General features: G+C 42.3%; 1 protein-coding gene across 1 annotated transcript; it reads right to left on the bottom strand.

The window, feature by feature from the left end:
• Nucleotides 1-4645: 4645 nt before the first annotated feature.
• Nucleotides 4646-14244, bottom strand: LOC137331154 (alpha-1,4-N-acetylglucosaminyltransferase-like). The gene is made up of 2 exons (XM_067994758.1): nucleotides 13816-14244; nucleotides 4646-5311 (listed from the first exon to the last, which is right to left on the bottom strand). The coding sequence occupies exons 1-2, from the start codon at nucleotides 14242-14244 to the stop codon at nucleotides 4646-4648; spliced, it is 1095 nt and encodes a 364-aa protein (XP_067850859.1).
• Nucleotides 14245-15059: the final 815 nt, after the last annotated feature.

The raw sequence follows: 15059 nt of genomic DNA, 5'->3' as shown, positions 1-15059 counted from the left end.
TACTATATCAATGCAAGTTGTTGTTTTATTGTTGTTTTTGAAATAGCCCCAGTTGTGTTCTCTTTTTTTCTCCAAAGTCCCACTTCTTCTACTTTTAATCCCGCAATTGTTATGTTCAATCTACTGTTTAATTTCTGTTCTGCTAACTTTATTTTTAAAAATACCCCTAGTTCTACTCCTCTTTTGAAAAACAATCCTCATGAGCAACACTGTGGGAGTTTGATTTGTATGTTAAAAAGTTTACTTCAGCCTCAAAAATAGTTCAGAAGAGAAATTTTCAACTGGATTTGTAACAGCAATTAACAGCAACCCTTTATAGATTAAAAAAACTCATTGCTTTCTCTTCTAATAATCAAAAAAGAAACTACAATCACATGAGCTTCTGTTCACATTCTCCTCTTTACAGATGTTGATGTTATTTATAAATTTAAATATATTACAATTTCATCCCAAAATAAAAGCTTTGATAATTCAATCTTCAGTTTCTTTCAAACCCTTTAGGGAGAGAGGGAGGGAGGGAGGGAAGGAGGTAGGTCGGGCTGATAAAAAGTATTGAAAGAACGATTTAGCCCAGATCTTTGAGGCTCCACACTGCGTTCCTCACATGGATCTCTCAGTGTGGTTCACTTGCACCCTTCTGGAAACCAGTATGCCTTATTTCACCAAGTGTACTGGCATCCAATTTTTCACCAGCCCTGTGACAGGCTGGGTCCTAGGAAAATCCTGCCCTGGGAATCCCTGTCCCTAGCCCTGCTCCCTTGGCATCACAAGCCATGTTAGTTGTGGGGACTCGCAGATTAGAATGGGATCTGGCCTATTCAGGTCTCAACTAATTTCTGGGCCCTTTCACACAACTTCCACTGCAGTTGCAGTTGGAGTGTGCAAGAAAGGCTGAGCAAATTTGGCTCCACTCTGTTATGAAGAGGCCAATTGAAATGCTATTCATAAAATCAAATTCCTAAATCAAATTCCGAGCCAACCTGGGGTGAAGTTATGAGTAACAAATCTAATGGAGTTTTTTTGAAGATTTACCATCATTGGTGGCTGTTGTATATTATGTTTTAATTTTCAGTGGACATTTGATAAAATACAGAACAAAAGATTTGCAGCTAAACTGAGAGCTCTCCAGATCCAATAGAAAGTGGGATAATAACTTGGATAAATAATGGGATTGTAATTCTAATTAATGATTCCATTTTAGAAGCTGAGATCAGTGAATAACTCTGGGATTAGTCCCAGGAATTCTGCAATTATTAATAGTTACACTGGATCTGGGTAAAGGTAGTAAACAACAACATTTAAATTTGCAAATTATGCATCAAACGCAGAATGATCAGAATGAAAGGGAATAACATTCAAGGAGATCGATAAAGATTCAACAAATGGCAGATAAATTATAAATATTATTCAATAGACATGTGGAAAATATTTTCTGTAAAATCCCACATTAATACTACAATTTTATAGGAAATATATATCAGGATTTACTGTTTTATGTCTAGGGTTTATTGCAGATACGTTATTTACCATGGTACAAATTGCTCAATATGAACAAATTTAATTCACGTTAATTAAGACACCATTCTTCATGATTAAAGTGCAGCATTTGTGTAGCACCATTTAACTCTTGGCTAATGAGAGATATTAAGAAATGATGACGACTGACAAAGATATCAATAAAAATTATTTTATTTGTTACTTCTGCACAGTTCAAGAAGGAATGGAGTAGACTTTAAACTTTTTGACTTCACTGGGAGAGAAAGTCGGGCTGGGTGTATAATGGGCAGCTCATCCACTCCTGGTCGTATTCTGCCCAGTGATAACAGTTAAAATCTACCCCAATATTTCTTAAAGTAATCATCACAAACTTGTTCCTTCAAAAGTTATAAAAAAGCAACAAATCAATGGCTGAGCCCATTTCAAAATTTCTTCAAAATCATAAAGTCACACCCATTTCCCAGTGTGCCATAACATCATTGATATCATTTACTATAGGCTTCACTAATTTTTTGAGAATTTGCCTTGTCTGCTGACATCTCCTATCATGATACCAGTCATGGCTCAGTGATAGCACTCTTGTCTCTGAGTCATCACACCGTTGGCTCAAGCCCCACTCCAGAGACTTGAGCACAAGATCTAGATTGACACTTCAGTGCAGTACTGAGGGAGTGTTGCACTGTCGGAGGTGTTGTCTTTTGGATGAGAAGTTAAAACAAGACCCCATCTGCCCTCTTCGGTGGACATTAAAGATCCCACGGCACTATTTTAAAGAACAGCAGGGGAGTTCTCCCTGCTGTCCTGGCCAATATTTATCCCTCAACTATCATCACTAAAACCGATTACCCAGTGATTATCTCATTGCTGTTTGTGGGAGCTTGTTGTGGGCAAATTGGCTGCCTCGTTTCCGATGTTACAACAGTGACTACACTTCACAAGTACTTCATTGGTTGTAAAGCATTTTGGGACATCCTGAGAAGTCTTTCTTTCTTTTCGATCAGTTGCTCCCTTGTGAGGGTTTCTCATTTCCCCAGAATGAATCAAGGTTTTGTTAGTCACGTCCTTTAAACATTTACATTCACGCTTTATTCTGGTTTTACAACTATGCCTGAGAAGCTCATAAATAGCACTTGTTCACTCTTTCAAGGGTATTGTGCATCTTTCTGATCTTCAGAATTGCATCAGTTTGACTTGTTTTTCAGTTTTAGTTATCAATTACTCATTATAGGGTAGAAGGTCCTGCCTGTGTGTAATTCTGTCGGGAATGCTGAGTTGGTGATTTCCTTTTCTCCAATAAGTTGACTGTGGAGCAAGTTGCCAGCTGCTACACTAATCAACCCACTGTCAAGATACACTCCACTCACCAGCAATACTCGGTATTGGACAACAAGTGAAGTGGTGTTTATCCTGATTGTAAGAGCAGTTGTTTATGAGACCAGGTATTGTAGTGAATGGCTTATAGATTACCATTGTGTTAATTGGCTTGTACTCAAATAAGGTTGTATTTATTTCCTACCTTATATTGTTTATAATTTTATTTGTTTTCAAGAAATTTTTCATTAACTTTGCACTCATAAATTTAAGGAAATCGGTGTCTGGGATTAAAACATGTTTCCACTTTTGGCTCTCAGTATTAGATCAGCATCAGGCATTCCCAGATAAGATAGATACTGTACAAATTAACACTACCAAAAGAGAACCCCAATAGCATGCCTTAAAAACCCAACTCCAGAAGATAATGTACATTGTGAGGAGGACAGTAGCAGACTTCAGGAGTATGTAGTTAGGCTGGTTAAATGGGCAGACAGATGGCAGATGCAATTTAATACAGATAAGTATGAAATGATGCTTTTTGGGAGGAACAGCATGGAGAGGCAGTCTAATCTAAATGGTACTATTTTGAAGGTGGTGCAAGAGCAGAGGCACCTTGGGTATGTATTCACAAGAATTTGGAGATGGCAGGGCAAGTTGGTAAGGAGGTTAAGAAAGCAAATGGGATACTTGCATTTGATGATAGAAGCTTTGAATACAATAACAAGGAAGTCATGATAAACCTTCACAAATCACTGCTTAGGCCTCAGCTGGCATATTGTGTACAATTCTGGGCACCACACTTTAGGAAGGCAGTGGAGAGGCCTTGGAGAGGGTACAGAGGAGGTTTACCAGGATGATACCAGGGATGAGGGACTTCAGTTATGTGGCGAGATTGGAGATGCTGGGATTGCTCTCCTTAGAGCAGAAAAGGTGAAGGGGAGACCTAATAGAAGTATTCAAAATTATGAGGGGTTTTGATCGAACAAGTAGGCGGAAACTGTTTCCTTTGGCAAGTGGGCAGGTAACCAGAGATCATAGATTTTAAATATTTGGCAAACAAACTAAAGGGGAAAATGGGAGAATTTTTTTCAATTAGACATGTACTGAAGAGGACTAATTTGCAAGGTTATGGGGAATAAGCTGGGGTGTGGGATTAAATTTGGAGAGCTCTTTCAAAGAGTCGGCACAAGCACAATGGGCCGAATGACCTCCTTCTCTGCTGTAGGATTCTATGATAAGTAACAGAACCCCAACAACATGCCTTAAAAGCCCAGTTCCAGAAAATGGTTGCTCCAAACTCCAGTAAAGTAACATTTTTATTCGCACACCAGAGTTTCTTGGTTTTCATTTCAAACCAAGATGACTTGGTGCCAAATTATTATTTGTAGTTTAATTTGGAGCAATTCCATCAATTTTTTTTTATTTGAGCCGAGGTTTCCCAGACCCAGGAGAAAATATTCTGATCAGAGCTTGAAATTCCTGGTGTCGATTTCGACCAACGGAAGACGGGCAGATTGGGCCTGGCATCATCCTGTGACTAATGGCTCAGACACAGACACAAATCACGGTGTCACGCTCATTGCAATAATTGACAGGTGACCACGTCTGTACAGATGTGTTAGAGGCACCAGGCCAGACAGCTGGAAGGAAAATCGGACGTGTGAAAGGTGGTAAATAACACAATGTCACACTATTATTTCAGGCTAAAATTATTAGAGTGCGCTTTGATAGCAGGGACAGAGGCCCAGCAAGGGCAGAAGAGAAAATGCTGTAGAGATTTTGAAAAACTCCTAAGGGAGCAATTGGCCATTTTAGTGTTGTCTTGGAGCCTTTATTAGGTCTGCATTGGAACTCCATTTAATGCCCTCCCTGGTCCCCAAAATTTCAGGCCCAAGTCAAGTGACTCTGGATTATTCCTAGATTGAATTAAATTTCTGTATGTAGTTGGACAATACGCCTGAAAAAGATATTCCATTAATGATCCACTTCCAGGAATTACTTTCCTTTTCTTAATAGAATTCTTATAGTTCCAGACATGTGCTCCGTATGTATCTGAGAAGAAACTCTCTATTTGCTCCTTCTTCCAGGAAGCATAGTAATTTTCCCAGCTTGGATATGGGATTGGATAGAACCGCCTTGTGATCCATAAAGAGATGCCATTGCATTCTTTTCCCGTGAAGTGGGCCAGGTTATTAGACAGGCACCATCGCTTCAGAACACGGGTTATCAGTCGAGGACCTTGTTGACCCCAAATGTGTCCAATATAATGGGCCACAAAATCTTCCATGCAGTTCCACATAAAAGGATGGCTTTCATGAAATCCCATTGCTCCATTACTGGTATAGTCTACTTGTTCTCCACAGGTAAAATTGGCAAATGGCAAAGGCTTCATTGATATAATGTCGGTATCCAGGTAGATGCCACCGTATTTCCATAGCAGTGCTAACCTGCAGCCATCAGCAAGCACATGGATCCAAAATCTTTCCAAATCTGGATTTACCTGTGATATAATGGACAGCATAAAATGTAATCTATAATGTTCATTTTCAACATATTTAAAGTTATTTCTTCTCGAGATTGTGTTGTTCCTCCCTAAGCTAAAGACATTCCTCGGCCAAGAACCCCAGTTTGCAGGGGCTCCAGGTATTTCCAAAGCCATTCTATAACCAGGGTTGTAAGAGGGTTTGAATTGATTTGTTTTGCAATGATCTCTCCCTGCATAATTATGGGTATGAATCTGTACCCTTCCTGTAACTGGCACAACAGGTGATAACTTAAGTGTTTTGAAGGAATAACAAACCAATGAAGAAAACCCGAAATCTTTAAAGCGTAAGATTTTTTTATTCTTCAAAGATAGTGCAATTTCTGCAATATGGAAAAGGTAACACTGGGACTTGCTCTTTTCAATTGGCCTCTCGCCAATTCTTTAAACTTGTTTCACACCAAAACGGAGATTTGAGCAAATCAAGTCTCATATAAAGCAAGAGTTTGTGCGTATCATTAATAGAATAGCAAGCCACAAGGCTAACAACTTCCCTTTAATTACAATATAAAACACCAGAGGCCACATAGGATACCCACTGTGCTCATCTGTTTATTGTGAAAGGTGGTAAATAACACAATGTCACATTATTATTTCAGGCTAAAATTATTAGAGTGTGCTGGCTGTGCCATTTCAGATTTCCAACCCCTTCACCTTCCCAGTACCCATCTCCTTCCTATCAGCCCCTCATTCCCATCAGTACTACTACTTCATCCCCTAATTAGGGATAGTATTAGATCCAAAGAGGAGTCACATAAAGTTGCCAGAAAAAGTAGCAAGCCTGAGGATACGGACCAGTTTAGAATTCAGCGAAAAAGGACCAAGAGATTGATTAAGAGGGGAAAAATACAGTATGAGAGTAAACTTGCAAGGAACATAAAAGTGGATTGTAAACGCTTCCACAAGAATGTAAAAAGAAAAAGATTAGTGAAGACAAATGTAGGTCCCTTACAGTCAGAAACTGGAGAATTTATAATGGGGAGAAAGGAAATGGCAGATCAATTAAACAAATACTTTGGTTCTGTCTTCACGGAAGAGGACACAAATAACATCCCACAAATAGTAGGGAACCAAGTGTCTGGTGAGAAGGAGGAATTAAAGGAAATCAGTATTAGTAAAAAAATAGTGCTGGAGAAATTAACGAGACTGAAAGCCGATAAATGCCCAGGGCCTGATAATTTGCATCCCAGAGTACTAAAAGAGGTAGCCATGGAAATAGTGGATGCATTAGTTGTCATCTTCCAAAATTCTATAGATTATGGAACAGTTCCTGCAGATGGAGGGTGGCAAATGTAACCCCACTATTTAAAAAAGGAGGGAGAGAGAAAACAGGGAATTACCGATTGGTTAGGCTAACATCAGTAGTCTAACATGGGATTGGAGGTAATATACTGGCATGGATTGAAAATTGGTTAACAGACAGGAAACAAAGAGTAGGAAAAAGTGGGCCTTTTTCGGGGTGGCAGGCAGTGACTAGTGGGGTACCGCAGGGATCAGTGCTTGGGCCCCAGCTATTCACAATATATATCAATGATTTGGATGAAGCAACCAATTGTAATATTTCCAAGTTTGCTGACGACACAAAACTAGGTGGGATTGTGAGTTGTGAAGAGGATGCAAAGTGGCTTCAAGGCGATTTAGACAATTTGAGTGAGTGGGCAAATACATGGCAGATGCAGTATAATGTGGATAAATGTGAAGTTATCCACTTCGGAAGGAAAAACAGAAAGGCAGAGTATTATTTAAATGGTGCTAGATTGGGGAATGTTGATGTACAAAGGGACCTGGGTGTCTTGTACACCAGTCACTGAAATCAAACATGCAGGTGCAGCCAGCAGTTAGGAAGGCAAATGGTATGTTGGCCTTCATTGTAAGAGGATTTGAGTATAGGAGCAAGGATGTCTTCCTGCAGTTATACATGGCCTTGGTGAGACCACACCTGGAGTATTGTGTGCAGTTTAGGTCTCCTTACCTAAGAAAGGATATACTTGCGATAGAGGGAGTGCAGCGAAGGTTCACAAGACTGATTCCTGGGATGGCAGGGCTGTCGTATGAAAAGAGATTGGGTCTACCCGGCCTGTAGTCACTCAAGTTTAGAAGAATGAGAGGGGATCTCATTGAAACATATAAAATACTGACAGGACTAGGCAGACTGGATGCAGGGAGGATGTTTCCCCTGGCTGAGGGGTCCAGAACGAGGGGTTACAGTCTCAGGATATGGGGTAGGACATTTAGGACTGAGATGAGGAGAAATTTCTTCACTCAGAGGGTGGTGAACCTGTGGAATTCTCTACCATAGAATGCTGTGGAGGCCAAGTCACTGAAAGTATTTAAGAAGGAGATAGATAGATTTATCGACACAAAAGGCATCAACAGGCATGGGGAGAGAGAGGGATTATGGTATTGAGAGAGAAGGTCAGCCACAATCATATTGAATGGTGGAGCAGGCTCGAAGGGCCAAATGGCCTACTCCTGCTCCTATTTTCTATATTTCAATGTTTCCTACGAACTACCCACTCCGCCCCGTATCCTCACCTCCCACTGGATTTGATGTTATTCACTTCACCCTTAATCCTCCATTCACTCCCACCCCATTGCTACTCACCCCCACCCAGGGCAGGTGCGAGAGCGTCCCTCATCCTCAACCTGTTTACTTCCTCTCTTCCACTCCTTGTAACCTACTTTTCTATCTGTTTCACTCAATGAAGATTTGTTTGCTTTCAAAATTAAACTTGAACAGGAAAATATGTATATCAAATTAACATGAGGAAAGATGCTGAACTTTTTGGCATAACTACAATGTAAAAGCTGCATTGTGTACCAGATTACTCCAGCCTTATGCCAAATTTCCTCGATCGATTGCGTCACTTCCAAAATACGTCTGCCGAAACCCTCTGTCATTCACTTACATAACCCCTTCCCCATGCAACAGAGCAGCTAATGCGAATTTCACGCATTGGCATCTGTGATGCGCTGGCATAGATTTATACTCCATAACTCAAGCTCAGCACAGTCTGATACTGGCAGAAGGGAGATTTCTGGAGTTTGATAGCAATTTTCTTACCAAGACTTGTGCTAAAGTGCTGTCCGTCTCAGTGCACCTGAAATTCTTGGACCCCTTCCTCGATCCTGTCAGCAAGATCAGCGTTAATTTCTGCTTAAGTGCAGTCCAGAAAATTCCAGGACTGTGTTTCTGCCTCTCTCTTTATCTTTCTCTATCCTTCACTCCATCTCTGTCTTATAGGTATTAATAGTTGGAATCTCTGTCTCACAGGTGTAAGCCATTAGCAATTAACTTTTCTGTCAACAAAACATAGGTGAGATAATTGGTTGGCTTCAAAATTCAGCTTTTCTTATTGAAAATGATCTATGAGCATAAAGACACATCGTAGAAATTTAATTACACTGCACAGATCCAGAATGAACAATCTGAATTCAGCTCACAGCATTGCAGTATTGCTTAAAACCATATTTTGTAGAGTGAAGATTTTTTAAAATTTATTGTCGGGATGTGGGCATCGCTGGCAAGGCCGGAATTTGTTGCCTATCCCTAGTTGCCCTTGAGGAGGTGATGTTGGGCCTTCTCCAAGAAACACAGCAGTCCATGTGGTGAGGCTGCTCCCACAATGTTATTATTGAAGAAGTTCCAGGATTTTGATCCAGTGAAATGAAGGAACGGCGAAACATGTCCATCAAGAGACTTTTTCGCAAAAATGAGAATGCATGGAAATGGAGGCAATCTATTGACATGGGGAGGGAATTGGTTAGAAGGTCGACAGAGAGTATGGATAATAGATATGTACTCCAATTGACAGGATGTGACTAGTGGTGTCCCCCAGGGATCTGTACTGGGGCCTCAGTTTTTCACTATATTTATCAATGACCGAGACGATAAAATAGAGAGCCCCGTATCCAAGTTTACTGATGACACCATGTTAGCTGGCACACTAAGTAGTGTAAATGGGAGCAGAACATTGCAAAGGGACATTGACAGATTAAGTGAGTGCGCAAAACTGTGGCAGATGGAGTTCAATGTGGGGAAGTGTGAGGTCATCCACTTCGGACCTAAGAAAGATAGACCAAATATTTTATCAATGATAAGAAGCAAGGATCTGTGGAGCAGCAGGAATGTAGGAATCCATGTACAGAAATTACTAAAATCTAGTGGACAGGTGCAAAAAATAATCAGAAAGGCTAATGGAATGTTAGCCTTTATCTCAAGGGGGCTGGAAGTTATACTACAGTTGTATAGAGCTCTGGTTAGACCACATATGGAGTACTGTGTTCAGTTCTGGGCACTGCGGCTCAGGACGGATATATTGGCCTTGGAGAGGGTGCAGCGCAGATTCACCAGAATGATACTGGGGCTAAAAGGGTTAAAGTATAAGGACACGTTGCATAGACTAGGCTTGTATTCCCTTGAGTTTCAAAGATTAAGGGGTGATCTAATTGAGTTGTTTAAGATGATTAAAGGATTTGATAGGGAAGATAGAGAATCTATTTATGCTGGTGGGGGACTCCAGAAGAAGGGGACACAACCTTAAAATTAGAGCTAGGCCATTCAGGGGTGAAGTCAGGAAGCACTTCTTCACAGAATGGGTAGTAGAATTCTGGAACTCTCTCCCAACAAAAGCTGTTGAGGCTCGGTCAATTGAAAATGTGAAAACTGAGATTGATAGATTTTTGTTAGGTAAGAGTATTAAAGGGTATGGAACCAAAGCGGGTAAATGGAGTTAAGATACAGATCGGCCCTGATCTAACTGAATGGTGGAACAGGCTCGATGGACAGAATGGTCTACTCGTGTTCCACTGTCCCTGTGTTGCTATGTCTAAGTCAGGATGGTGTGTGACTTTGAGGGGAAAGTGGAGGTGATCGTATTCCCATGCACCCGTTGACCTTGTGCTTATAGGTGGTGGAGGTTGTGTGTTTGGGCTGCTGAAGAAGCCTTGTGTTCCTCTGGTACACACTGTATCCACGGTATGCCCTTTGTGGAGTGACTGAATGTTTAAGCTAGTGCTTGGGGTTCCGTAAAGCATATTCCTTTGTCCTTGATAGTGCTGAGCGGTGTTGGAACTGCCCCCCATTCAGGCAAGTGGAGAGTATTGCTTCACATTCCTGAATTATGCCTTGTAGATGGTAGAGAATGACCACAAACAACTTCCTTTGTGCCAAGTATGACTCCAGCCACAAAAGAGTTTTCCCCCGATAACGTTTGATTTCACTTTCGAAGAAATAAAAACCACCACCAAATGCAAATTCAAATCCACATATATAAATTAACACATGAAATGATTCATACAAAATGTGACTGTTCACCCTTGTGCATTCCCTTAGCGTCTGTCGTTCGTGTGCCTTTACTGTTCCTAATGTTCCGATAAAGTGCATCCCCAATGGCTGGATCATGGATTGTGGATAGCTGCTGACCTTCAATTGAGGAGACTGCAGATGGCCTTGGAGGATGACCTCAAGCAGCTCTGGGCCTAGAGGGCCGGGCTTCACACAGTAACATCACTGCCTGGGTTACAGCAGTCTGAGCTGGATGGCTGACAGGCAACAGCAAGGGCACTAGCGGAGTGGCCAGGGATGGGAGCAGGAATACTGTCATCCTGAGGGAGGACAGAAGGTTAATCTTCCGTGGCACCACTGCCACTCTCCCGGGGCGGCACATCAGCAATCCTGGTGATCTGCTGGAGAACAGATTGCTGGACTGCTGTGACACCCTAGAAGCCCCTTTCAAACAATGGTACCCAGAGCCACGATAGCAGCAGTCTGAGCTTGTAAGCAGCAGTCTGAGTTTCCAAGGCAGCAGTCTGACCTCCAAATGCAGCTGTCAGGCCTTTGTTGGCAGATGTTTGTGCTGCAATGGAAGCTGTGACATCGGTCATCAGACACTGTATCATGGTGGGTTCCACAGGTGTGCTGATGGAGGTGACCACCCGTTCAATGTGAGTAGGATGGGCTCTATACTCTGCACAAAGCCCTGAGACAAATTGGAGCTGGACTCCCCCATACCCCTTGACATTGTGTGAAGGCTTTCTTTCAGGCTTTCCAGTGCACCAAGCATTAGGTTGTGTATGACCATCAGCCTTCTTCTGTAACCTAGCCCATCAAAGTCATCGTCTGACTCCTCAGCAGCAGAATTAGTGTGCGACCTCGCCCTCCAGCAAGCTGGCACCTGCAGTATCTGCTCCCCCTGCCCTGGCTCCTGCACACTTGTGCCCGGTGTCTCACCACGTGCAGATCCCTCCTTATCCTATCCTCTAAATTACGCACAGTGTCAGTCTCTGAGCTGTTGGCTGCAAGTGTAAGATGAAGTGACGGTGTGTCTTCATTATCACTGTCGTCTTCCTCTGTCTCCTCTGACTGGACAGGTTCCAGTTCGTCGGTATCTGAAATGACGAAGGGACACGGGTTGAGTTGTGGTGAAGGGAGAGGAGAAAGTAAGACGTGCGTGAATCTGCAGCACGTGAGTTAGAAAAGATTGTAGGATGAGGGAGAAGTCGGAAGTGAGAAGGAGGATTAGTTATGCAGAGACCCTCACCATCGGTACCTCCAGCACCACCAGTGGCCACGGACTGAGTGATGGCCCTTCCAATGATGGTCAGCACTGCCTCCTCATGGGAGTTAGGACGTGGAGGCGCGACTGTCCTTTTCCAGTTCTTTCTTGCCACCTCCTGTTATGTGCCAACTTCCCCTGCAAGAAAGAGGGAAGAGTGTCAGTGAGTGTCCTGCAAGATGTTTGGGTGATGTGGCTGTCATGATTGAATAGCTGCCAGTGTGTGTGGCCTGTGAGTTGTGGATGTGCGGCTTGCAACAGTGGTAATGTGTGAGGGAGAGATGAAGCATCTGATTTGAAGAGTTGTGTACTGATTGGAAGAGTTTGTTGGTAGGTGGTTGAATGGGGGCGGGGGGGGGTGGCGGTGGGGGTGTAGTGCCTGGAGCAGTGGATGGGGCTAGTGATGCAGTTGGTAGGAGATGCCACCTGACAGTTGAACTCACTCACCTTGACCACACGTATCAAATCATTGAACTTCTCCCTGCACTTCATCCATGTTCTTGGCACAATGCTCCTGTCATTGACCTTGTCTGCTATTTGCTCCCACTGCCTTTTGAGCATATGTCTGGAGGGCCTCCTGCCGTCTGCGGATATAGAATGCCCCTCCTTCTGTCCACCTCTTGCACCAATGCCTCTAGTGCATCATCCGAGAACCTTGGTGCACGCTCGCTCGCAGGCGCTGCCATTCTTCACTACAAACAGGAGGGTTCCCTCCCAGTCGGGGAACACTTCAGCAGTCATGGACATTCATCCACCGACCTTCGGGTAAGCGTACTCCAAGGCGGCCTTCGAGACACACGACAACGCAAAATCGTCGAGCAGAAATTGATAGCCAAGTTCCGCACCCATGAGGACGGCCTCAACCGGGATCTTGGGTTCATGTCACGCTACACGTTACCCCACCAGCGAACAAATGTTATCTGTTTTTAATATAACGGGTCAGTTGCTGTCTTTTCTATGTTTCTACCTCTCTATCTCTGTTTTTTTTTGTTTGTTGTTTTTTTTTGGTGATTTGTATATTCTGTGAGACCTGGCAGGTAACACCTGTCTGTCTGCACACTGATTGCCTTGGCAACGGGCAGTTGAAAAAACTGTCTGTACTCACCAAGCATTGTTCTGTGAATTATAAATGCGATTTCATTTCGAGGATTTCATTTTCACATCGTTCACCTGACGAAGGAGGAAGCCTCCGAAAGCTTGTGATTTTATAATAAAATTGCTGGACTATAACTTGGTGTTGTAAAATTGTTTACAATTGTCAACCCCAGTCCATCACCGGCATCTCCACATCATCACTATATTCCAGCACAGATTTACTTCCCAATTGACTTCCAGCACTTCCTGACGCCAAAGTGCACCTCCCCTTTAAGAGGTGCAGGCTGCCTTTAAGTAGCGCTGGCCACTCCCAATATCGGGGCCCCTGCTGATGCATGCAGGCAATCCACAGCATGGGTAGCACTGGCTGCACGCAGCAATCATTTAAAACATCATGCAGCACGAATGTTACGTGCTGCCTGCATCGCAACAAAAGGGGGCGGGTTAATCATGCACCACGACCCCAGCGCCCGTTTTCGGGGGTTATCCAATATAACCCCCCTGGTGTCTTGTGCTCTTCAGTTTTTACTTTTGATTTTCAAATACTGCAAATTGGGACTCCAAAATCAACTATGAACCACACTCCTTAAGCAAATCCAATATTCACCACCATTCATTTATTTACAAACAGAAATGTCCACCGTACAGCCCAGAAATAGTAAACAACAAAACGACCTTCACTTCTCAGAGGATATTGCTTCCATTCTCATCATTTTCACATTAATATTATATGGATACTGCTGTTTTAAAAAGAAAATTACAATCAAACAACTAATTTACTCATTAAAATGTTTTCTAATAATTGGTTACCTTTTGATACCAGTCTTTCAAAGGAGTGTCTTCAAACAGTGCGGAGACAGTCAAGGGTAAAAGGACGACATTACTCATTGAGGAAAGCAAAGGGATGCCTGAATACTCAGGGTGTGGATACTGTGTTAAGTTGCCACTGAATCCCTTCATGAAGTAATAAATACGTTTGTCTGGGTTTAAACGAGCAGCAGACTCCACTGAACACACCGCCAATGGTGTCGGCTCCACTTTATCAGTCGTCTCCACAAATATAATCCCAGATTTCGTGGTTGGATTTGGAAGATTTGGGTCAGCTTTATTTTTCATCTGGGATATTCCGAAGATGTATTTTTGAATATACTGATTGGTGTCTGTCTTACAGTATATGTACAGCACACTACAAAATGCAATCATGAGGATAAACAGACAGCCCTTATAGTGGTAAAGCATGGTGTGGAGCTGAGATATTTCTTCAAAGGCTTCTGTGAAACATAAAGATGAATGATTTTTTTAAATAATGAACTAAATACACTGCTATTGATGATTGTACTGAAGTTAATCAGAGTGTATTTATTTTCATAAAAAACATACAACAATTGTGTCATTGTTGGCAGCAAAACTGCTGGAAAGTCATACTCTTCCAAGACATATACGTTTTTCATATGCATCGAAAAAGATTAAAGTTCAGAAACAATAGAAACTGAAATGAATCCTACAAACATTCGGTGCTAAAATGTGCTGTAGATGCACTACTTCATATGATTCATGTAACAGATGTGTACATTTGTAACTAATAATGTAGAGAAAGGAGTGTCTATGGATGCTATCTGTATGGACTGCCAGAAGGCATTCAATAAAGTTCAGCACAACAGATTATTGGCTAAAATGAGATCGCACGGGATTGGAGATAGCCTTTTGACTTGAGTTGGAAATTGGTTTTGAGGTAGGAGACAGAGAGTGGGGATAAAGGGTAGGTAGTCAGATTGGTAAGATGTGAAAAGTGGTGTTCCCCAGGGATCTGTTCTAGGGCCTCAGCTCATCACCATTTTTATTAATGACTTGGATAAAGGAATAGAGAGTTGTATATCCAAGTTTGTAGGTTATACTAAATTAGGAGGGACAGTTAGTCGAGCAGACGGGATCAGGAAGTTGCAAAGGGACATAGACAGATTAAGTGAGTGGGCAAAACTATGGCAGATCGAGTTTAATGTGGACAATTGCAAAGTCATCCACTTTGGACCACAGAAAGATAAATTGGAATATTT

The sequence above is a fragment of the Heptranchias perlo genome, chromosome 13 (genome assembly GCF_035084215.1).
Source record: "Heptranchias perlo isolate sHepPer1 chromosome 13, sHepPer1.hap1, whole genome shotgun sequence".
Lineage (NCBI taxonomy): Eukaryota > Metazoa > Chordata > Chondrichthyes > Hexanchiformes > Hexanchidae > Heptranchias > Heptranchias perlo.
The sequence above is the reverse complement of the archived record's forward strand: the minus strand, read 5'-3'. Positions and strand labels throughout refer to the sequence as shown.

Coding starts and splice junctions, on each gene's coding strand:
- LOC137331154 (XM_067994758.1), bottom strand. CDS start 14,244: ATGCTTTACCACTATAAGGGCTGTCTGTTTATCCTCATGATTGCATTT. Junction 5,312..13,815: donor TGAAAGACTGGTATCAAAAG/GTAACCAATTAT, acceptor ATTATATCACAG/GTAAATCCAGATTTGGAAAG.